Source organism: Cyprinodon tularosa, unplaced genomic scaffold (genome assembly GCF_016077235.1).
Source record: "Cyprinodon tularosa strain WSP-4 unplaced genomic scaffold, ASM1607723v1 ctg365, whole genome shotgun sequence".
Taxonomy (NCBI): domain Eukaryota; kingdom Metazoa; phylum Chordata; class Actinopteri; order Cyprinodontiformes; family Cyprinodontidae; genus Cyprinodon; species Cyprinodon tularosa.
Window position 1 is genome coordinate 482,552 of NW_024039080.1, and position 24,743 is coordinate 507,294.

At 44.4% G+C, this 24,743-nt stretch overlaps 1 protein-coding gene across 1 annotated transcript in view; it reads right to left on the minus strand.

Annotated features, from left to right (window-relative positions):
* Positions 1-979: 979 nt before the first annotated feature.
* efnb1 (ephrin-B1) overlaps positions 980-24,743 on the minus strand; it is a 100,009-nt gene continuing 76,245 nt past the window's right edge. Inside the window, exons 3-5 of the mRNA XM_038296019.1 lie at positions 15,786-15,878; positions 6,154-6,273; positions 980-3,167 (exon numbers count right to left, since the gene is read on the minus strand). Of these exons, the coding sequence (XP_038151947.1) occupies positions 2,773-3,167; positions 6,154-6,273; positions 15,786-15,878 (608 nt within the window). The 3' untranslated portion in view covers positions 980-2,772. The remainder of the gene's footprint in view (positions 3,168-6,153; positions 6,274-15,785; positions 15,879-24,743) is intronic.

The window sequence follows — 24,743 nt, forward strand, 5'->3', positions numbered from 1 at the left end:
AAGAAAATGGCGAGGATCCATACAAAACACACTTTAAAAAGACGGCTATTTACAAACATCCTCCATTACAAAAATCTAATCTTAAATTCTTCTTATGATCAGTGTTCAGGTGGAAATTACATCTTAAATTGGGCTCTATCCATATATTTACATGTCATGGCCGACTTTTTTTCTTTATTTTTTTTATAATTTCTCCAGAATTGGAATAACCCTAAACGGTCGCTAGAATGAATGAAAATGAATTATGCTTTGCGGTAATTTGGTAATGACTCCCTAAGCTGGTGTAGATGAATGGAGGCGCGTTGATCCGAAACAAAAATATATGCTCTAGATGAGTTTTGCAGAGGGGTGCATGCTGAGTTAAAACGCAGGGCCGCAAAAAAAACCCCAAAAAAATCCCGGCAGCTGCTGAGGTTGTTAACTCAGAGGTTAACGACACACTAGAGCCGCCCGAGTCCTCCCCGAGTCGTCAAGCCGGGGTCGCCTTTTAACTCAGCAGCGCCCGTCTGAGGGAGATGTCCGTCCTGGAAGTGGCAGCTGATGACGTTACGCTTCAGCCTGACTGGAGATGAACCTGGACCTGCTCGTCTCCGTGTGTCTCTGTTGCCCTGTGTGCAAAGACAACGCTATGGCTTCCAGATCTCCTCCCATTACGGCAAGACATTCGCACCTGATATTGGTGTACTCTTCCAACCCTGTAAAGAAATTCCCTAAATGTCAGAAGTTCCCAGAATGTGGGATTCACTACGGTTATTATCTGAACCTAGAAGTTGCTGGTGTAAAATTTGGCCTCCTTTAGGGGTTTCTGGCCTGTTTTACAGCGACCTGCGCTTTGTGATAGAGCCATGCAATAAATACCTGTTTATGAGCAGCTGAAATGTTTCTTTTTTCTCCCTCTCTTATAAACAGGCATTGAATAGCTGCAAATGAGGTTTAAAATATGACTTGCTGGTTTATCATATATTGTTTTTTTCCTGGGTTTTTATTATAGTGATTTTTTAAACCTTATTTCTTTTCTAAATGGATTGTGAAGTCACCTATATTTGGCACCAATGGCTTGCCGTATCATTAGCTCAGGATTTAGCACTCGGTTGCTCAGTTAGAGAAGGTTTCCAGTCTGTCATAGCAGCGCCAGACACACCTGCAAGCATCAACTGAGTGGAAACTGCAAATATAAGCACAAGCAAGCACCTATGTGAACACATAAAAACACCCCCTTCCCCCACCCCCATCCTCACACATGCAGCTGCGGTGAAATCCCGCCTTGATGCCGTCGCCCCGGGCTGTCTGATAGCTGGCCTGCAGCTTCCTCGCTGAATATTTCTACGCAGCGTTTTTATTCACTGCACAGCTGGTGAGACAGGATGGAGAGCTGCAGAAACCACCTAAACAACCCCCCCCCAAACACGCTCCCACCTCCCTTATCCTTCCAGGTTTAAGTCACAGGAACGTTTTCTGGCTGCTGACCGTGGGCTCTAAGATGGCACAGATTAGTCACACGAAGCTGACCGCCTCCACCGCCTCATCTACAGACGGCGGCCGTCCAAACCTATATGTAGGACATCATACCTAAGTAGGCCAGCCAATCAGGGAGAACCATCCGACCGACGCCCCAAACTAACATTTTTTTTTGTTGCTTCAACCAAAAGAAACAGCAAACAAACACCAACCTGCCTGCCTGTCTGGAAGCCGCTAAGATGTCCGATCGGTGCCAACTGGAGCGCTCTGTGTCTGTTTTTTTTTTTTAAGCTGAGGCTACAGTATCTAGACATCAAATCCAATAAAGTCTCCCCTCATAGAAGAACTGGTCCGGACATGTCCCAGCGCCCTGACTGAGGGCACACCCTGAAATACACAGTGACATCAGAGCAGCGCTGGAGGGATCCACCGACACGCCTCCAGAGCTGGAGTCCAGGTTAAAGTCCCTCCTTAGAAAGTAAAAACGATAAGATGATGCATGCGGAGAGGAGATGACGGCGAGACGATGACGGGTTTAGTTTCTATACATTGTGCACTCGTAGGAAAAGTCTAACAAAATACAACTGCTTTGTGAACTTAATCAGGGTTCAAGGAAATCCTCCATCAAAAATAGTAAGTAAGGCAAACATCAGAGGTGCGTCAGGGAGAGGAGCACATTATTCCACACACTGTGTAAGATACCTGAGCTATCTGGAGAGTTTTCCATGGCCCAGAAACGGCGGCCCCCCCCCCACCGCCGTCACATGCACAGATCTGCACACACATACACCCACTTCTGTCTTTATTTTCCGTTCTTGTTTGGACACAAGCTGCAGACCAAATGGCTCTCTGCACCAAACCCCCCCGCCCCCCCCGTGCCCCCCGCCTGTTTCCGGCTGGTGTGTGCTGGGATGGTGTTTAATTGGGTGTAGCGCAGACTGTACTTCAGGGAGATGAGATAAGTTCTATTCCGTCCGTTAACAGAGAGAGTTCCATCTGTTGGTCGGACGCTCCGCTCCCGCCTCTCTGGCAGTGGGGGGGGGACGTACAGGGTGGGAGGGGAGCCTTTTGAGAGGGTCAGCGGTCGGGGGTGAAAGGAAGGCTGTGTGTGTGGGGGGGGTCTCATCAGTCAGCTCCCTAACCCCGCTGGTGACGGGTCAGTACATGTTTCTCCAGATTTGTGCAGCAGGTGGTACAAATAACCGGGGGCTTCAAGTCCCCGAATGCGAAGGAAAAAGTTCTTCCCAAGAACGTAAATCAAGCGCTCCTCTTTTTTTCTCTCTGCTGGCCGTTGCTGCTGCTCCGCGAAGCACGTCAGACCTTGTAGTAGATGTTGGCCGGGCTCTGCGGAGGCATCTCCTGGACGATGTAGACCGGGTGACCGTAGTCCCCGCTCACCTTCTCGTAGTGGGGGCAGTAGTTGTTCTCTGTCCGCAGGGGGATGATGATGTCACTGGGCTCCGTGCCGGCCGTGCCGCCGGGCAGCTTGGGGTTAGACAGCGTGCTGAGTGACAAAGCCGAGGGGCGGGCCTGCGAGTGGGCATTTTTCCTGGAGCGCTTGCGCACCTTGATGAGGAGGATGACGACGAGCAGGATGAGCACGAGGAAGACGATGCAGCCTATCGCTATGGCGGAGAACACGGCGACCTTGGAGCTGAAGAAGCCCTCGGAACTGGAAGAGGAACCCGGGTCGTCCTGAATCTTAGGGCCTGGGGAGAGATCAGAGACAGAGGGAGGGCGTAAGGACGGGGAGGTCACGAAAAGGGCAGCCATGATTTATCTTTCTAAAGCTGAAGAGAGGAAAGACTTCTGATGAATGAGAAAACATCTTTCTGCTAATTGATAAAAACTATTGGGAATTCAAAATAATCAGTGACTTAATATCTACTTTGCCTCAGATAAGCTTCAATAACTCTACATTTCATTACATTATAACCAAAAACTCAAAAATCAATGTTATTCAGAGAGATTCTTGGTTATAGTCAAAGACAAAGAAATAAACATTCAGAAAGTGGAAGAAATAAACCTGCAGATGTGTTCTGCTCAGGGCTCGTCTCTTTTTATCTAAAATTAAAAGTTTGTCTTCTTTTATCACAGCTGGAGCTGCCAGAGAACTGAAAACCAGTTTGTTTAAGAAAGCATTTTAATTCTAGTAGATTAACGGTTGTCTTATGGTCATGTTTTTATGACAGCAAATATATTTTATTTGTATTTTAATTTTGTAAAGAACTTTGCAACCTCCATGTCTGTGAAAGCTGCTATAAAAATAAACATTACTTACTAACTAATTGATTAATCGTTAACTGGAGTATAAAGACTGCTAGCTGACAGAGCGACCAGGTTAGAGCAGGAATTATACCAAGACTGTAAAAAATATGTAAACATTTTGCATTTAAGGTAAATTTATCTGTCAATCTGCTCTATTGAGAACTCCTCAAGTGGAAAAGTTTTTGTTTCACTTGGTTAAATTCTTTAATAAATCTTCTTTGATGAACGTTATCCTATCCGATTATCAATCGATTAACTGAAAATTAATCAGTTTGTAAAATAATCCCTAGTTCTAATCTCAGAAAAGGTGCGACGGTTTGAGGGGATGAGGTTAGTTTTATGAGGAACAGGAGGGATGTGTGTCCTGGATTCTTCATTTTTATTTCTTTATTTTCTAGAATTTGTTTAATTAGAAAATAAAGAGGTTGTTTAGCCGCTCCAATTGAACGAGTTAAGAGAAAATTGATTGTCGGTGAGAGGAGACAGCCCCCCGCTTCCCAGTAGATCAGCTCGGAGTTCATCCTACTTTCTGGTCTGCGCGTCGTGACTAACGGCGTCCTGCATGTCATCTAATTGATGGCGCTCCGATGAGATCTGAGGACGCCACTCAGCAGGGCTCAGATTCCCGCTCTGGTTTCTCTTTCTTGTTCTTTTGTATTTTGCTTTTCAAGCGAGGGCAAGTTGTTGGACATCATCTGTGTGTCAGAGGCCGAGTTAGCGATGGAAAAACCAAATGTGGAGGGGGGGGGGCACATCTGTACATCTGATTTGATCCTTTTGTTGGGGGGGGGGGGGTTCAGGATGGGATGGGGAGGAGAAAGGCTGGCTCCGCCGGTCACTGAAATCTGAGAACAACCAAATCTGTTTTCCATGTATGCATGCAGCTGCTGCCAAAGAACACCCCCCCCCCCCCAGCTATCACTCTTTTACTGTCCGTGACCCCTCCTCACCTCTAACACCCCCCCTTACCTCCACAGGCACAGAAAAGTCTCATAGCTCAGGAGCTGCCAGCCCCGTTAATGGCTGTGTCTGCATGCTGCTGCCTCCTTTGCTCTTAAGCATTTATTGATAAGAGGATAACTGCACCTTATCACCACCAAATGGCCTGATTGAAGGCTACCACTTCTGCTCTTATCGCTGAAATCAGAGACTGAAGGAATTTCGTACATTCTGGGCAGCGGAGAGCGAGTCGCGGAGAGAGGCTGTCAGAAATTTCATTCCTGAAATATCAGCCCCTCAACCCACCACCACTCGTCCTTCATTCCACCCTCGCTTGACATAATGACGGATCCAACCGCGGCAGGCAGGCAGGTGAAAACCCCGGGAATACAGGAAAAGTGACATAGGGACATCTTTTTTTAGAGCAGCTAATGTCAAATAAGCAACTATTAAGGGATCGCTGCTTATCACATCGGGACAGGAGGAACAGGGTGAACTTTGGGGGAAGTTTGTGGCGCTCAAAGCTGAAAAGTTCCTGCAAAGCAGCAGAAGAAGAAGCTTTTCTGATGGGAGGCAGCCATGAAGAAGCTGGAGGTGAAAAACAAGAAATGAAGACAGCCTGACAGCATCCAGCGAGGCCGGAGTGACTCCTTCAATTATCCCTGCGTTTGATCTCCATTGATCTGCAACTCTAATGAGGTTTAAGGCAGATATGCAATAATGAGCTGCGTCTTTAAGTCTCCCACAATGCAGCACCCTCCCTCTGTGACTCAGGGCGAGCTGTGTTTGTTTAGGGTGTGGTTTTAGGTCGTTTCATCGCAACCTTCATTTTAGAGACTTTTCCTCCATTCTGTGAGGAGCGCTGGAACAGGAAAGAGTTTAAAACGAGTCAAATGAGAGAAAATACACTTTAAGAGGATAAACTATATTATTAATTTCTGTCTGCGGATGTTAAAAGGATTATTAGCACAAGCAGGAAAAAATAATGCTTCACCTGCTTGAAATATTAATTACAGGATGGAACTGATTTAAGCCAAATTCTAACACTAATTACCCCAAAATCTTTTTATGTGAAACAACTTTATTAAAACAGATTTAGTCTAAAATAACCATCATATGGAATGAATCCATCCTAATGTCTTTATTTCTGATTATATTTGAATTCTATTGATTCTTTTCATCAGAATAATATTTTACTTTGATCATATTAGGGAACACAGAAGAGGCAGAATCATGCTGTGTGGAAAACAGGCCCTAACTGATGGGAGGAAAACCTCTCAGAGGCTGAAAAAGACGAGTAGAAAACGATTCATTTTCATTCTCGGGCGTCAGAAAGGCCTAGTCAAAGTCCAGATCTAGGAATCTGTGGTAGACTTGAAAGTTGTTGGATGCCAGCATCCGATCTGACTGAGCTATGCTGATTTCAGAGAGAAAAATGAGCGTTTATTTCATCCAGAGTTCACGGCCGAAGTGTCTGAAAGCACTCACCAGGGATTCCTGGCATCACAGGCCCAGTCTTACTCGGGTCGGGTGGACCGGAACTGCTGGACTCCGGTATGGCGTTCTCCTCTGGGGTTTCCGGCCCCTCCGGGTTCGCTGCATTCGGGACTGTGGGAAACGGAGGAGAAGAAAAGAAAAACACACAAAAAGTCAGCCTTGGAAAGCCGCATGCCATGAATTACAATGACTTGTTCCTCCGCTACAGCAAAGGATTATGCTTATTATCTTTTGATATATCTTTTATACACAGAGACGGTTATCCTCGCCTGCTTCGAAACTGTGTCAGAAGGGAAGATGAAAGCAGGGGGGGGGGATTTGCCAACGCCTGTGAAACACGGCGATATCCCTGTCCTGTCGTAAAACAGTGAGCTCACATCTACATCAGCAGCTCCTTCAGCAAACACTCAGACACCGACACACTCCTGAGAGCTCTGCACACTCCCACACCCCCCCACACACTCCTCCAATATACTTACAATACACTCAGGCTTGGCAGAATGGGGGTAAGGCAGTTATATATTAACTTTTTATTGTTTTACATTATTCATCACGTTAAAAGGCCATAATATGCCTTATTTATCGGCCAGGCTTCAGCTCTGTGAAAAGAAGCATCCTTCAAAGGCCGGGGGGGCGCTGAAGGGACCAGATCTGCTCAGGTCCTGCTTCCTGCCAGTGACGTAAAACATCGTGGTTGCCTAGACAACAATAATAACATCACGCAGCGTTCGGTTGTCGAGTCGTGAGCATCTGTAGCGTTAGCGCGTCTGATGACCAATGAAGTTTCACCTGATTGATAACAAAACTGAAAAAATCTGTTTCTGGTGAACAACGTAACTGTTAGAGCGTGATATAAAGAGCTGGGTAGCGCTGTAGCTAGCTCTAGCTAACAGGTTAGCCTCTTTTAGCTTGCTCAGTTAGCCACATTAGGCTACACTACTTTTAACTTCTACCCTGTCTACTTTTAAGGCTAGGCTTAAAACTTTCCTTTTTGATAAAGCTTCTAGTTAGAGTGGCTCAGGTTATCCTGATCTATCTCTATAGTTCTGCTGCTATAGGCTTAGACTGCTGGAGGACATAGGGACCCCTTTTTCATCATTCTGCTTCATTCTATCTCTATTCTCCCACTTTGCAGAATATCAACTCAGCTCAGTCTGTCTTAGAAAACATTACTTTCCTTCAAGACTGACAATGATTGTTTTCTGCTACTTTAGATCGCAGATGAAACGTAAAATAATAGCAAACATGAGTATTAATATATTGAGACTCCAGAAGAGAACTGAATACAGTTTGTCTGATTGGCATTGCCATTTGATGACATCACAAGAAGAGGCGGGGCTCCGATCAGATCTGGTACCTACAGCTGTTCTATGAGGGGAGCGCAGAGGAAAGGAGACTGTTTATCTGACTGTCTGTTGAGATTTCAGAGACAACACTCTGAAGGCAGACAGACAGACAGACAAACAGGCAGAGAGACAGGTAGACAGGCAGGCAGGCAGACAGAGGGACAGGTAGGCAGGCAGACAGACAGGCAGGCAGAGAGAGGGACAGGTAGGCAGGCAGACAGACAGGCAGGCAGAGAGACAGACAGACAGAGAGACAGGTAGACAGGCAGGCAGGCAGACAGACAGGCAGGCAGACAGACAGGCAGGCAGAGAGACAGACAGACAGAGAGACAGGTAGACAGGCAGGCAGGCAGACAGACAGGCAGGCAGAGAGACAGAAAGACAGAGAGACAGGTAGACAGGCAGGCAGGCAGACAGAGGGACAGGTAGGCAGGCAGACAGACAGGCAGGCAGAGAGACAGACAGACAGAGAGACAGGTAGACAGGCAGGCAGGCAGACAGAGGGACAGGTAGGCAGGCAGACAGACAGGCAGGCAGAGAGACAGACAGACAGAGAGACAGGTAGACAGGCAGGCAGGCAGAGAGACAGGTAGACAGGCAGGCAGGCAGACAGAGGGACAGGTAGGCAGGCAGACAGACAGGCAGGCAGAGAGACAGACAGACAGAGAGACAGGTAGACAGGCAGGCAGGCAGACAGACAGGCAGGCAGACAGACAGGCAGGCAGAGAGACAGACAGACAGAGAGACAGGTAGACAGGCAGGCAGGCAGACAGACAGGCAGGCAGAGAGACAGACAGACAGAGAGACAGGTAGACAGGCAGGCAGGCAGACAGAGGGACAGGTAGGCAGGCAGACAGACAGGCAGGCAGAGAGACAGACAGACAGAGAGACAGGTAGACAGGCAGGCAGGCAGACAGACAGGCAGGCAGACAGACAGGCAGGCAGAGAGACAGACAGACAGAGAGACAGGTAGACAGGCAGGCAGGCAGACAGACAGGCAGGCAGAGAGACAGACAGACAGAGAGACAGGTAGACAGGCAGGCAGGCAGACAGAGGGACAGGTAGGCAGGCAGACAGACAGGCAGGCAGAGAGACAGACAGACAGAGAGACAGGTAGACAGGCAGGCAGGCAGAGAGACAGGTACACAGGCAGGCAGGCAGAGAGACAGACAGACAGAGAGACAGGTAGACAGGCAGGCAGGCAGAGAGACAGAGAGACAGGTACACAGGCAGGCAGGCAGAGAGACAGACAGACAGAGAGACAGGTACACAGGCAGGCAGGCAGAGAGACAGACAGACAGAGAGACAGGTAGACAGGCAGGCAGGCAGAGAGACAGTATTAGTCCATCAGATATTCCTGCAGACCTTATCTGCGCCCCAGGCCTGCTCTGAGGGGGTGAGAGAGGAAAACGGAAATGGGGGCTCTTTGGGAGGCAATTTGTGTTTGAGTCCCCAGTGGGAAGCGTGTGTGGCCAAAGACGGGATGATAGGAGGGGGGGGGGGGGGGGGGGGGGGGGGGGGGGGGGGGGGGGCGGGAATTGCTTGGAAATTTTCTATTTCCAAGCAATTATGGCTAAATCCTGAGATGAAATGAGAAATGATTTGGGTGTGGATGAGAAGAGGATTGGACTACAGTGTCTCTTTCTTCTTCTTCTCTTATTTTTTTTTGTGTGGGTAGTGGGGGGGCCCCCCCTGCTCTATCCTCTCCATGTCCAGACCACAGCCCGGCTCGGCGCTGATTGCAGCAGCCTAGCCGCTAGCTGTTGTGCCTTCTCAATAATTGATAAGAGAAGACAGGAGTGAGAAGTGGGAACATTCAGGCATGACAAGGGATGCATGAGGACACAGATCTGACTCACTCTGAGCCCCCCCCCCATCCACCCTCGGGTAGTGAGCATGTGCATGCAGCGACCTAATGTTCTGACCCATTTTCTTTCTCCTGTCTGTGCGTGCTGTTTGACATTTTCCTTAGCTAGGCAGACGAGCTACTAACTCAGAAGTGCCAAACCACCAGAAGGAGGGAGGGGCTGCGGGGTGGGGGGGCGGCGGCGATGATCGAGCGGCAGAACGGAGAGACGGGAACGTCAGGAGAGGTAGACGGAGGGGGGAGAAATGCGTGCACGGCAGTGAGTCAACATGTTAGTAATGAGGACGGTGACATGGGAACGGCGGCGTGTTTAGATCCCATTCAGACACTTTTCTTCCCTTTTTATTGTTTGGCAGAAAATAAAACTGCAAAAATAACAATAAACAGCCGTTTAAGGAATAATTAGCGACATAAAAGGAGTAAACATCACTATTTCATCAAGATTTTATGTAATACGCCCCCGTTAAGGAGGGCTTCATCTTGAAGATGAACAAAATTGATCTTTTTTTTTTCTTATTTGCTTTTAAAAATAAGAAAAAAAAACTATGAAATGTGCATTTTTATTCTTCCTATGATACAAAATAAAATGCTAACTGCTTTCAGGAAGGCGTACACAGGATGATGAAGACTCAGGAGCAGGTCAGAGACGTGGCTATTAATAAATATTCATTAGAGAAGCAGCTAACTGCTAACTCTGGAGGACCTGCTGAGATCCTGTTGGACAATCTGTTGCCAGGACAACTATTAAGCACCTATCAGCCAGAAGAAGTCCCGCCTCAACTACTTAGTGTTTTTACCTGTCAAATAATGTCCCACAGAATAACAATAAACCTTGTTTGGTGACAAAAGGTGAAAAGAATGATAAACTGGGTTGTTTTGCATGGCGCTGAAAATAAATGTTGCTGTAAAGAAAGCTGGGCACGTTTCCTACTGGAATCAATCACCAAAGTACACAGCAGAATGTGCAGAAAGATTGGAAGCGGACATATGGGGGGGGGGGTGTTCTTGGCGAGCAGAAGGCACTCAGCTGCAGAGACGGAGGATGCTTGAATCGAACACACAATAACATCTGGGGTCACAAGCGAGCGGGGCTTCACTTTTTATTGTGTTTGCTAAAACAAAACAGTGTGCGGCTGCAGAGGAAGAGCCTCGCGGGGGATGTGAATAATGTCTGTTTTCATTATTGATTAGTCTGCTGAGGATTTTTATGTTTAATTTCAGAGAAGAGAAGAAAAAAAATATGCAGACATTTTGCCCTGAGGCACAAGTTCTTTAAGTTTCCTCAAATAGCTAATAAAGGAGAGAAACTGCTCAGATATCACAGCCCCGCAATGGCTCCTGAAATATACATTTTATTTATATATATGTGTGTAATTTGTTAATGTTTTATGTGCATTAATAGAGCTTTAAAAGAAAATCCTGAAAAATAATTTCTCAAAAGGAGAGCAGCCACATAAAGTCCTAAATGCATAATGTCAAAGTACTTCTCTATATGCCACCGTTCTGTGTTAAAGAAAGGATTCATTCTGCGAATTATATCTGACATTTTCAGCACTTTCTGCACTCACAGCCACCAGCTGAATACGAAGAATAGAGAAAAATACCAACGATGTGTTGGAGATGGCAATAATGGAAGCTTAATGGAAAAAAACAATCCCTTAAATGCAGCCGAATCAACGGCGTCCTTAAAACAGCGGCGAGAGCATAATGCATCCAGAATCCCAGACCCAGAAACCGACTCTGAAAGTAGCGGCAGCTGGGCGCTCAGCATCTTTCAGAACAGGGTTTTTAGGACACGTTGACTGGGAGTGACGGCTGCGGCGGGGGCCGTTTCGGGAAACGAGCGCACGGCTCTGCTGGAGTTGAGGAACAGCCTGGAGCCACAGAAGCTGAGAGGAATTTTCCTGGAAGTTTCCTTGGAAATAAGGCGCTTCCCTTTCCACTTGCATTAACCGGAGAATACGGAACCGTTTGTCCTTAATAGCTCTGCGAAAAAGTCATTGTCTCCTAGACCTCACGTGGCGCTGTTGACCCCCCCCCCCTCAGTCCCTGGCTGCTCAAACTGACCTACATGGAGAGGCTGTCTGTCTCTGGGCATTTTTCACTACATCTGCTGAATGTTGCTAGCATCAGCAGCTTGTTAGTTTCTACTCCTCCTCTGCACGCTCTGCACAGGACACAACGCCGTAATCCTAAATACCTGCTCCCGGATTCCACGCGCACGCTTGATTTTATTACAGCGCCTCCCAGTTACAGCGGGATCCAGGGTTCAGTTAGGATGGGATCGCCGTGGCGGGCAGATGTTCCTCTCAGTGTCTGTTTGCGCTCTGAGGATGGAGGAACTGTTTACAAAGCAACACATCTGTGTACTGTACCCTGTCAAAGCCAGGATATAGAAGTCCGGATCGTGAAGCGGATCGACATGGAAAAGGGAAACGCGTGATGCGAACCAAATGCTTGGTCCAAGGATATCTAAACAAAGCTTGCTTGTTTACCTCCAGCGTTTTTGGATGACGTACCCCGAACCGTCATCTAGAGTACATGGAAACTTCAAACATTAGTTTGCTGCAAGAATCACAGCCGAGGAATATCAGAGAGCACGCCGGCCGCTTGGACGTGGAGTCATTCCCCACAGTCATCAGTCATTTGTTGTTATTTCTTTCAGATTTCTTTTCTACACAATTTGCAGAAACTATTCATTGGTATATTAGAGTCCTTCAACATGTCTGGATCCCCCACAGGGCCGGCTGGGCAGCGAGGATACAACCATCTATCATAATACAGGCCTATGTAATGTTATATCACAGCGGCGGGCCGTTTTCCATCAGTGCAACTTGAAACTTGAACATGACTGCTTCCTTTAATCACGCTAACTTACAGATCCTTCAAAATTGAATAACGCTGTTCAGGCAGAAGTCCTGATTATTGATTGGCTGCAAATGCCTGATAGAAACACACTTCCACTGGTGAACAGATTATTATCCTGTCTGGCTTTTAATTAACAACCAGCAGTTTTCATGAAGTTGCCATCTGGGAGTTACAGTTTAAACTGTTTCCTTTTCATTTCATCTTTCTGGCTGCACAGCGGACCCAGGTTTGGCCCCGCTGCCTCGCGGCACAAAGCTCTCCGGTTTGAATCCTGCCCTCAGTTTTCCTGGTTGTAGTTGGCGTCTTCTCCCGGTCCATCTACACATTCTGTCCGGGGGTCCAATCCTGTGGAACCAACTTTTAAGGCAGACTTCGATTTTTTGATAAATTCCAAAAAAGTTAACATCAATCCACTGGACTTTGTTTCCATGTTTGATGCCGTTTCTCTTCCATCCAGGAAGATTTTTCAATTCTAAATTTCAGAAATAGCGTTTAGTTCCAGGTTTTATACAGTAGAATCACAAAGTTTTAGTTTAGAAAACATGCAAATAGAAACGGATGAACGGGTCCAAACCTTTGGAATGGGGTCGTTTGGCTTCTTTGTTAGCCTGCAATGCCCCATACCTGTCTATGTCTCTGAAAGGGGGTCGTTAGAGGGAATAGTTGGCCTGGCTGAATAGGCGAGGTCTTCTGTTCTCCTGTAAAGGGGTTGGAACTGCGATGATAGCAGGAAGTGAGTAACTCTAATAGCTGCATTGTAGGTTTTTAAAAGACGAAATCTAAGTTTAATGTATGGCTTCCTTCACGCCCCTTTTTTGATAAAGCTTCTAGTTAGAGTGGCTCAGGTTATCCTGATCTACACTATATTGCCAAAAGTATTTGCTCACCCATCCAAATTATTGGAATCAGGTGTTCCAATCACTTCCATGGCCACAGGTGTATAAATTCAAGCACCTAGGCATGCAGACTGTTTTTACAAACATTTGTGAAAGAATGGGTCGCTCTCAGGAGCTCAGTGAATTCCAGCGTGGAACTGTGATAGGATGCCACCTGTGCAACAAATCCAGTCGTGAAATTTCCTCGCTCCTAAATATTCCACAGTCAACTGTCAGCTGTATTATAAGAAAATGGAAGTGTTTGGGAACGACAGCAACTCAGCCACGAAGTGGTAGGCCACGTAAACTGACGGAGCGGGGTCAGCGGATGCTGACGCGCATAGTGCGAAGAGGTCGCCAACTTTCTGCAGAGTCAATCACTACAGACCTCCAAACTTCATGTGGCCTTCAGATTAGCTCAAGAACAGTGCGCAGAGAGCTTCATGGAATGGGTTTCCATGGTCGAGCAGCTGCATCCAAGCCATACATCACCAAGTGCAATGCAAAGCGTCGGATGCGGTGGTGTAAAGCACGCCGCCACTGGACTCTAGAGCAGTGGAGACGCGTTCTCTGGAGTGACGAATCGCGCTTCTCCATCTGGCAATCTGATGGACGGGTCTGGGTTTGGCGGTTGCCAAGAGAACGGTACTTGTCTGACTGCATTGTGCCAAGTGTAAAGTTTGGTGGAGGGGGGATTATGGTGTGAGGTTGTTTTTCAGGAGCTGGGCTTGGCCCCTTAGTTCCAGTGAAAGGAACTCTGAATGCTTCAGCATACCAAGACATTTTGGACAATTCCATGCTCCCAACTTTGTGGGAACAGTTTGGAGCTGGCCCCTTCCTCTTCCAACATGACTGTGCACCAGTGCACAAAGCAAGGTCCATAAAGACATGGATGAAAGAGTCTGGTGTGGATGAACTTGACTGGCCTGCACAGAGTCCTGACCTCAACCCGATAGAACACCTTTGGGATGAATTAGAGCGGAGACTGAGAGCCAGGCCTTCTCGTCCAACATCAGTGTGCGACCTCACAAATGCGCTTCTGGAAGAATGGTCAAAAATTCCCATAAACACACTCCTAAACCTTGTGGACAGCCTTCCCAGAAGAGTTGAAGCTGTTCTAGCTGCAAAGGGTGGACCGACGTCATATTGAACCCTATGGATTAGGAACGGGATGTCACTTAAGCTCATATGTGAGTCAAGGCAGGTGAGCAAATACTTTTGGCAATATAGTGTATCTCTATAGTTCTGCTGCTATAGGCTTAGACTGCTGGAGGACATAGGGACCCCTTTTTCATCATTCTGCTTCATTCTATCTCTATTCTCCCACTCTGCAGAATCTGTTAGTTCAATCTCTAACGTTCTGCTCTCTCTGCTTTTTCTCATAGTAGCTTCATCTGGTCTGTTCCTGTTTGGCTGTGACTCCATCCTGGAGAGAAATGTCAGCTGTGCTGCTGCCATCAACACCTTTGTTTCTAGATGTTGGAGCTTGGCCTGTTTTCCAGTGTAGTCCTGTTTCTCTGACTGTGACTAACTGGATGTGCTCTCTTCATCCTCTGACATGGGAGCTGGCTCGGAGCTCGTCTGCCTGGCTGTGTGTTTCCTGGACGGGGCCGCCTGTGGAGCTGGTTGACAGTTGCCTTTTGTATCTATGCTTCTTTTTCTATGTCTGCTTCTGTCTCCTTGAACCCCACTGGGCCTCAGCAGATGGCCGCTCACACTGAGCCTGGTTCTGCTGGAGGTTTCTTCCTGTTCAAAGGGAGTTTTTCCTCTCCACTGTCGCTACAAGCATGCTTAGTGTGAGGGATTGCTGAAGAGTCAATGAGTCAATGCAATCAGCTGGTTTTCCTTAGATAGAAAACTTTGAATCAATCTGACTGGATGATCTGGTGAACTGGAAAGTGACCTGAGATGAGATGATGGGAATTGGAGCTATAGAAATAAACTGAATAGAATTGAAAAGTTCAACAATTATTATAAAACCAAGAAACAAACAGGATATCACTGAAGTTCATTTCTCTTAGCCGCTCTTCCAATTCAGTATCCAAACTAGAAACATGCTATTTTAGTAATGTGAAATGTGTGTCATAAGTCAAAAAAATGGCTGCGTGAAAATAAGTGCTTGTCTAAACGTGTCTATATCTACAGTCAGAGCGATAATTAAAAGGCTTAAAGGCAACTGAGACAAACAAGGCGGGACGAGGGCCTATACTTATCTCCACACCGCACTCGGTAAAGAGGAAGGTACGGCAGGAAAAAATATCTCCAAAGCAAGCAATTAATCACTTCTTAGGGCCACACCGTCTCCACGGCAACCATTTGGTCTGAACACATCGTTACCCATCATTGCTAATGATTCAGAGGATGCTGTAGGTGTTAAAAACATTTTTTATCCTGTAAAATTCATGCTTGTATAATTTCATTTCTTTGAGATGTAAACACAACATAAAAGTTGGTTAAAACAGGAAAAGTTAGAAGAAAAATGAGGAAACATTAACCCCGCCGGCACACAGAAAGCTCCACAGTCCCAGAGACGGCGTCTCATTGGACGCTGCTGGCGGACAAAGTCACGGCGACACACACGGCGTTAAATGGAAATGTCACACCAAAGTGAAACATGGCTCCAAGGCAGCAGCGCTCGCTTTGTGTTATACATGTAGGGTGATTTACCTTGCCCGACTTTCATGATGACTTTCATGGCTCGGCTCTTGCACACGCCTCCCTCGCGGTTCTCCAGACCCTCGACCGTGCCGTTGGAGGTAGCTGCAGGGGGGGAGGAGGAAAGAGGAGAGATGGTGACACGTTGGTTAATGAGCACGTCCATAACGCACAGAACCAATCAATATTTACGACAAGCTCTGATTAGCTGTTCCAGTGATTAGCAGTTCTCAACCTCAATCAGCCGGCAGCTCTTCTCAGCGCCATCTCTCATTAACACAGCATAGGGAAGCCAAATGAAAGGAGCAACATTGCAGTCCACTGAGGTGGCAAAGAGGAACTTGGTCAGACCTCAGAGTCTGACTGTTTGTTGTTTGTGCATAGCAGAGCAGTGAGGCAGAGCTTGGAAAGCTCCAGCTGCTCCGGCTAACTCCCTCTGGGCCACATGTGTAACCGCTCGCCGGCGGCTCAACAAGCTAAATGCCTCCCTTTGAGTTTGCACGTCCGTTTCTAAATGAGAGCAGGAGCAGGAGGTGTGCCTGCGCTGGTTTTAAGGCGTTGGAGGAGAGTTTAGGGGGTCTTGGCTCGTTTAGCCGATGTCATGGTCTCTTCCCGCGTCACAGCAGAACGGGCGCTCTATTTTCAGGCCCGTGATAATGACCCAGGGAGACAGAGTGTGACTCCGGCCTTAACGCCGAGCGGTTAACCCTGCGGTCGCATGTGTGTGTGTTGGGATGTGAGTCTGGAATTCCCCAAATGATCTCCATGTCCGCTAAGTCTGCAGCTTCCCTTCCTCCAAAACGCTTTTGGTTCCCCTCCCCGCCTCACCCATCCAGGCCACAATCTTTTTCTGTATCTCCAATATCAGCCTCTCCCCCTCCCCTTCCCTCCCTCTTAACTCAATAACCATCTCCCATGGTGATTGCTTCAGATGGCACCCTCGTTATGATGACATGGTCTTAGAGAGGATTCTTATCTAATGACGGCACAAAGAGAAGCAGAAGAAGGAAGGGAGGGAATCTGGGTCCAAACAATTCCCGACAAACACGGGAATACTAACCAGCACGCCTCAATCAATGTTTCTACATGCGATTACTTGCCATAAACTCATGTATCAAGCTGCTGAAATGCGGCTCTGCAGCTAGAAAAAAAGCTCCTCATCTAGTTGATTCATGTTCTGCCATTCCTAAGTGTTATTAATGCTGACATTCTGTTCTCCCCCTCAGGGATTTCAGCTTTTTTACTTCAGAGACACTGAAGAAAGCCAAATAATGAAGAGCACTAATATTGTGTTACGCTATCAGATGGCGCTCGGCCTCTAAATTACGACGGGAAGCACAACATTTTGCTAGCATGGCCGCAGTGCGTGATAATTTGTGAGGCTCACTGTGATAACATCTTGTCAGGAGCTCTTTGGTGCAATCACCCCCCCCCCATCAAAACCCTGATGTAGACTCAACACAGCTGAGCGAGGCGGACACTGAAATATACAGGAGAGGCCGGGGCCGCTAAGTGCCGTGGATGAACAGGACATTTTAAATTTACGTGCGACATTAATGCGAGCGAACACTCGTAGCCGGCTGAATGATCTACATCCTGCACTCTAAAAGCTGCAGGCTCAGATCTCTAAACTAAATGCCGCTTTTAAACAAACACTGGATCAAACGATGGCCGCTTCGTATGTTAGGGAAAGAGAGAAAAGTCACCAAAATGTTTTATTGGAAAGAGAAGTAAAAAAAACTCCGAGGTCAGTTATGAAAACAGCTGCAGCATTGCATGGTGTTTAGCAAAAAAAAAAATAAAGAAAACATTTATTTCTGAGAAAAATAAATACTTAACTTAACCCTAAATAATTAAATAAACATTTAAAATATGGTTACAAAAACTCATTACCAATTTCAACCTCCAGTTTTAGATATTTTTAGAGGCGGATCATTTTCCAGTGATTCTTAAATTATACAAGTTTAGTTTCCCGACTTTTTGCATCTAAACATGCAAGAATCTGTTATAAAAAAAAAAGAAAAAGTAAACACTTAAATTTCTCAAACCATGAAAAAAGACTAAGAAAAGGTTTTCAGTATTTTGTTTGGCGTCTGAACCTCGTTTTAAAAACCACAGAAACTCAAACATTTCTTCCATCACGTCTCGTTTTCTCATTTTCTAACTTTTACAGATTAAAAAAAAATTTAACTAATTCCAGACTTTTTTTTTTTTATCCTTATAAAAACTTCCAATAAAACCAGAGCTCATGCTAACATAAACTCACATAATAATAGATTTGAGGATAACAATGCTTTTATTTTTAAAGAATCCTGAAAATTACGTCTTTTCCTGTTACACTTTATCATGTAACTCCACTTAAACAACCAGTTTTAACCAGTTTTAAGTTATTTCTTTTATAAAGTCAAAACTTCTAGCAGAATTGTTACTTTAAAGTTAAAAACTAATGTATAATTTTAGTTATCTTTTGTATTTATGAGTTGATTTTATCTGGTGGTTCGATGTTCTTAGAAACATTAACAAACATTATGAGTTTTTTTTATTACTTCTTTATATATTTAGGGAATTTTTTGGAGGCAGAAACTTTAATATAAATCAAGCGACTGGAAGAAAAGCAGCGACATCCTGGAGGAACATTCATACTAGTACAACTTTTTTTTTTTTAATCAGCTTAAATCTTTTTAAATGAAACATTTAGTATGACATTTTTTCAACATTTTTTAAAAGTTATCAATAATTATAATAATTGTGTGCATCTTTCAGCTGCTTTTATTGCTTTCACTTCTTTAATTTGATCATTTTTAATGTTTAATATCTCTGAGCTGTTTAGTAGTAACCTTGATTTCTTTATAAATGTTTGTAAGTTTTCTTAAAGTTCTCTGGCTTTCTGTCAGCCTCCTATAAACTCATTTTCTCGCTGTCATTTACTGGTCAGACGGTTCACACATGGTTATCTGTGCCTCTGCGATGCATAACCATCCAGGGAACGTCTGCAAAATATGAAATTAGTGATGCACGATATTGGGATTTTGGCCGATATCCGATATGCCGATATTTTAAAACTCATGTAGCCGATAACCGATATCGATACCGATGTTAAAGCTGGACAAAAATAAGTAGTCATTGAAAATAGCAGTTTTGTTATCCATTTCTGACACTTTGAAAAATAATAAACTCAAATATATTTTCATATGCTGATATCAAATAGATTTTTAAAAACGCGGTATCGATCTATTTTACTTTCAAAATCTCGTGAAATTTCATCGTTCTGTTACAAACTCTCGTGATATTTTACAAATTCTTGTGAGATTTTGTTAGTAAAACAGATCGATACCGCGTCAATATATCGACATATAAAAATATGGCAACATTTGGTGAATTTTCGGGGGATTTCGTAGCATAACGATGACATATAGCAATATTTCATTAGTAAAAGAGATTGATATGGTGTTTTTAAATGGCAATATATCAGCATATGAAGATATTGGGATATTTTAATGTATCAATATTTTTTCCCTCGTCTTTAGAAGTTTTTAAGTCTGTAAAAAAGAAGTTTTTGAGGAAGAAGAAGAAGTAGTATTTTATTTATTTTTTTAGACTTTAGAAACTCAGAAGCTGATCAAATATCGGGTTAAATATCGGTGGGGGGGCCGATGTCCGATATTCAGTTTTAAGGCCGATACCGATAGGGGGCCGATTATATCGTGCATCCCTATATGAAATCATCATAATATCAGGATCAATTGTTTGGCTGCATACATCCATGCACCTTTTTCTCCATTTGGCTCATTTTTCTTCTCTGACAATTCGAGCTGATGTAATAAGTAAATTTCTCTACTATGAGATCAATAAAGTCGATCAATCAATCAACAGTAATGTTGAGTCTATTTGAAATGAAATAGTTCCTCCATTTTAATTTTCAGCCTGATTAAAGTAGAGTTTCTGCAGCAAATGGCCACAGATGATCCTGAATGCTAAAACTTTTCACCTTCGAAGAGCAGAAGGGAAACGTGATCAAAGAAAAAACAAACTATGGGCGTAACTGATGGGGTCGTCACGTTTTTTCTTTAGAAATATTGTTCATTTTTGATAGATTCTTGCTGCTGCTACTTTTAGACCCAGCAGGCAAACCTGTGGCAAGCCGGGCGATGGGAAAGAAGGAGAAGACCATGAGAAAAAGAGAGCAGAGAAAGTGTGGACTGCTGGAAGAACTGCGGTGAACTGGTGAAAGAAAAGTGAAACGGCGTGCTCAAAGATGACCCTGCACATTTAGAGGATGTTTGGCTCAACCTGCTGCTGTGAAGCAGGATTCTCCACCATGAACAGAATCAACAATAAATCTGGATCCAGGCTCAAAATGAGCTCCTTGATATGTGCTTGAGAATGGCTTAGTCTCCGGTTAAACCCAGGTTTAAAGCCTTGCAGGGCAGCCTAAATCCCACTGCCAACATTAAGACAGAAAAAAGAAAGAAAAGAACAAACCATCAGTTCAGGGGTTTGAGAAAATATGGGAATCAGGAAATTATCTATAAACCAAACTGAACAATTGTTGTTCTCTACTTTAAAAAACACTTTAGATATTAAAATGCAAACATTTTTCCATTTTAATATTTAAATGTTTACATTTTAAGAAGATTTTATTTATTTTTGTATTTTTTTTATTTAAAATTTAAAGTATAAGATGCATAAAAACCTCATTTTATTTAGTGTTAAATTCTGTTTATATTAACGGATTATAATTAAAAATGTCTCCAAACCTTTACTGGTTGATTTTCTTTTTTCGACCCCGCTGGTCTTTACTTGGTTACTGCTGCTATAGAGGCTGATTAGGAAGGAGTTTTCTTTGGTTTTCCTGGTTATCATTTAATTTTTAAATTTTATATTTTTGGGCTGAGCAGGGTTTTTTTTTATCCCATCGATTCGTAGATTCTAATTAAGAGGTCCTGAACTGTTTGAAGTCATCAGAGAGGTGATCAGGCGCTGACACATGTATTATAACCTCATCTGTGATTTATCACAACTTTTCTTTCCCTCCTTTTTTTTTTTTTACATTTTCTGAGTGTTACAGAAAAAAAGAAAAAACTAGAACCTCTTTGAACTTTAAAGGCACCTGAATAATCTGACTAGGAGTGAATTTTATCTCCACTCAGGGAGAGCAAATCTTCTCAGTGTTAACTTACTCCTGTCGTCTAAATGAAGTATTCCTTCAGGCTGCAAAGGGCCTCTGCATTGCTGATGTGGCATAATGATAAGTTGGCCCTTTAATGCTCCTGTTTAGCCCAACGTCTGAAAGGGAGCTGCATTGATAAAGACCGTGGCTTCACATGTTGTTTGCATTCAGACCATGTACAACATCGCATAATTCAAGCCATTACTGAACCGCTGGAACTTCATAATCTGATTAACTGTGTCCGATCATAACCACATTTCCTTCTGCAAATCCATCTTTTAAGGAGAGTTCAAGATGGAAATCAAGTGCAGGAACCAACTGTTACGTGAACTCAGAAATGTGCTGCAAATCATCGAGCAGACCTGGAGACTCTGATGCCTGTTTGCCTCGGATGATTTCGGTTTACTCACATCTATCACGTCACGAGATCAGGCTAAAACTGTGCCAGCCCTGTTTGTCAAACTCCCTAACCCCATTCCACAACAAGAACCAATGCCAGCTGTATTTTTTATTATTTTTTAATCTAAATCCTCTCAATCTATCTTCTCTTTCAATTTCCCCCCGTTTCTGTCTCTCCCTCTTCCTCCGGTTTTATCCCCGAGCGCTGACGTTAATCCAAATCTGGATTTCCAGATATTAAAAGGCCAGCAGTCATGTCGCGTTTTGGAGGGAGGAAAGTGGGGAATTGGGTCTTCCTGTTTGTCTCGGCAGAGATAAAAAAAAAAGGGAGGAATGGAGGAACGACAGGACGGAGAACAAAGGCAGGACTGCTACGCCGCTTATGATTGAGGGGAACAAACTCAGCGGTCCAGAATACCCAGAAGAAGCGGTCATTGCATGAAGGAATGCTGCGTTTTTGAAAGAAAGCGGCTGGCTCCCAGAGAGAGGGGGGGGGGGGGGGGGTGATTTAAGACCCTCTTTGAGGGGCGTGGATCGTTGGCCACAGAGTGACTAGTGGGAGAACAAAAGATCTACAGCTGCTGAAGTCATAAGAGAAACCAGGTGCCAAATGTTGATGTTGGGAAATATCTACAGCATAAATACATGAGCCAAGAGCAAAGCTCCTGTTCCAGTTCAACACATGTTCATCTACTGAACATTAGCTGCAACATAACATGAGAGCGGGGGGGTTCAGGATGTCTGAGGTGAGGCTCTGGTGAAACACTGAGATTTGGACTGGTTGGTCCTGAAAGGCTGAAGCTAACGGCTAACTCCCCCCCCCCCTTTTAACATTCATATCTCTGTGCAGACATCAATTTCCAGATGGACTGTTGACAGCAGGAGGGACGGCTCCCTGAGGTGCTATGAGGAGGTGCCTCTGATCTCCATTTATTCACTGGATCGCCTGTTGGCGGTACGGCCGCCATATTGGTACTCCCTAGTTAGGTTGAAATATAAACAATCTGTGCCTGCAGCATCGATCAACGATGGTGTTCTTGTTTTCAGGGGGACTGAAGACTTTTAGAATAAAGATAAATTCATCACATGAAACACACTCGCTCATAGCATCAGTAGATTGACTTCAAATTATAATAAAACAATCTGCCCATCACATTGCATAATCATTATAAAGTCAATGAAGTCTCTAAATCATGTAATATAACATATTGTACAAATCTATCACAATAAAATGAATGTGTTAATGGAGCAAAAATAATATAGATGTGTCTAAAGCGCTAAATTGATGATGTACATGGATTTATTACATTGTTACGGTTATTACATCTTATGTCTGATAATGCATGCTATATATATATATATATATATATGGGGTCAAATGTTTGAGTTGCCTTTATTTGTGTATCTAACTTGCAATATATTTCAGCACATGACTTTTTCAAATGAGAAATACAACAAACACATAATACAAAAACTACATCATCATCCACTTAATAAAGAATTACTATATTGACATTTCACAGTGATTTACTTTCTATTTCCTCTACTTTCTATTTTCTAACTCAGCAGAGATGGGAAGTAACGAAGTACAAATACTTTGTTACTGTACTCAAGTAGATTTTTCTGATATTTTTACTTTACTACTTATTTTTATGGCAACTTTTTACTTCTACTCCTTACATTTTTACACAAATATCTGTAATTTCTACTCCTTACATTTAAAAAATTGGCTCGTTACTTTAGCTTTGAATCATTTCAATGGAGTTACCGTTACTATTTTTCACGTCATCAATACCAAAATTAAATCTAATTGGATGGGAATCTACGTTGCATTTGACGCACCACTACATTGGCGGCAAATCATTGCAGCTTTGTGGCGGTGGCGTTAGCATAGTAGCATGGACGACGAGATGATTGAAAATGAACACAACGGAGATCTAGTCCTATTGGCAGACATCCATTTAAAATGTAGGCAACGGCATGAAAAAAGTGGTTTCTACTTTTACTTTTATACTTTAAGTAAATTTACAAGCCTGTACTTTGTTACTTTTACTTGAGTAAAGAAGTTTAATCAGTACTTCCACTTTTACCAGAGTATTTTTTAACACAAGTATCTGTACTTTTACTCAAGTACGGAAAGTGAGTACTTTTGCCATCTCTGTAACTCAGCTAATGTCTTCCAGTCAGTCTGAGATAGCCAGACTAACGTTAGTCTGCAGACTAAACTATAGGATCCATCGGCTATAGATGGATTTATTCTGACTGGGAAATGACCAGTGGAACGTCTTCCTGCAGACAGGAAACTGCTGGTTTTAGCAGCTAAATGGCATTTTCATGGGAGTGGGGAGTACCAACATGGCGGTTCACAGTGAATATATAGAGATCAGTGGGAGGTGCTATGAGGAGAGGAGTGGGAGACGTGTCTGCGGTTCTGCCGCTGAGCGGTTCGACACATCACATGCTAAGGCCAGAGAGGAGTAGAGGTCTTCATGTATGTAGAGCTGCTGAATGAGGTCACTCAGGTGGTCCTGGGAATAAAGCGCCCCCCCCATCCACATTATGAATCATTATTATTCCTGTCCTGGAGGAGGGGGGGGGTGCTTTCACACATAGCAATAGGCTCAGTGTGGAGCTAGCTGCAGCAACATCTGCCCAGAGCACAGGCCAGGGGACGGATGCAGCGCATGTGGCAGACGGAGAGCAGGTTGTTTAATGAGAATGTGGATGAGAGGTGACATTCATTGGCTGCCTCCAACCCACAGCATCCAGACTCCCAGAGAGGGAAAGCGGTCGGCACGGTAACCACCAATAATGTCTACATTTCCCCAAAAAGGAAAATAGGAGATAAATACATAAGCGGGCGACAACCACCATCGGATCACTCTCAGTTAGTGTCAAGACAAAAAAAAACAGCGACAGAGCTCAGCGCTGCTTCATGCATATCCAGGAAAACAGTGTGTGTCTGCGTATCAAGCAGAGCATCACAATAAAAATGTCCATTCCTCATAGCTGCCTTTCCCCTATCTGGCTTTTTGTTTACATTATCTGAGTACGACTGAAGTGCTGAGAAGCAAAGGAGCCTATTTGCACAAAATATTTCCCTCCTGAGCGAGCACAGGGAGGGTTAGATTGGGTTTATATTCCTGATTCCAGAGATAACCCTCCCCGACAGACCTGGAACACACGCACCAAACGCAGCCGCACGTAGACATGCATGTGGAAAGAGCACGCATGCAGACTGAGGCTGACAGACTGGAATAATACGGGGGGGATCTGGATGTTTGCACTTTGAACCTTTTCTAATCCCAAGTATTAGGGCCTGGCTAAAGCCTGATTATAGTGGAATGAAATGGATCTAAATAGATGTCCTAGCCCATCAGACTTCCATTTCTTTTGTCCCA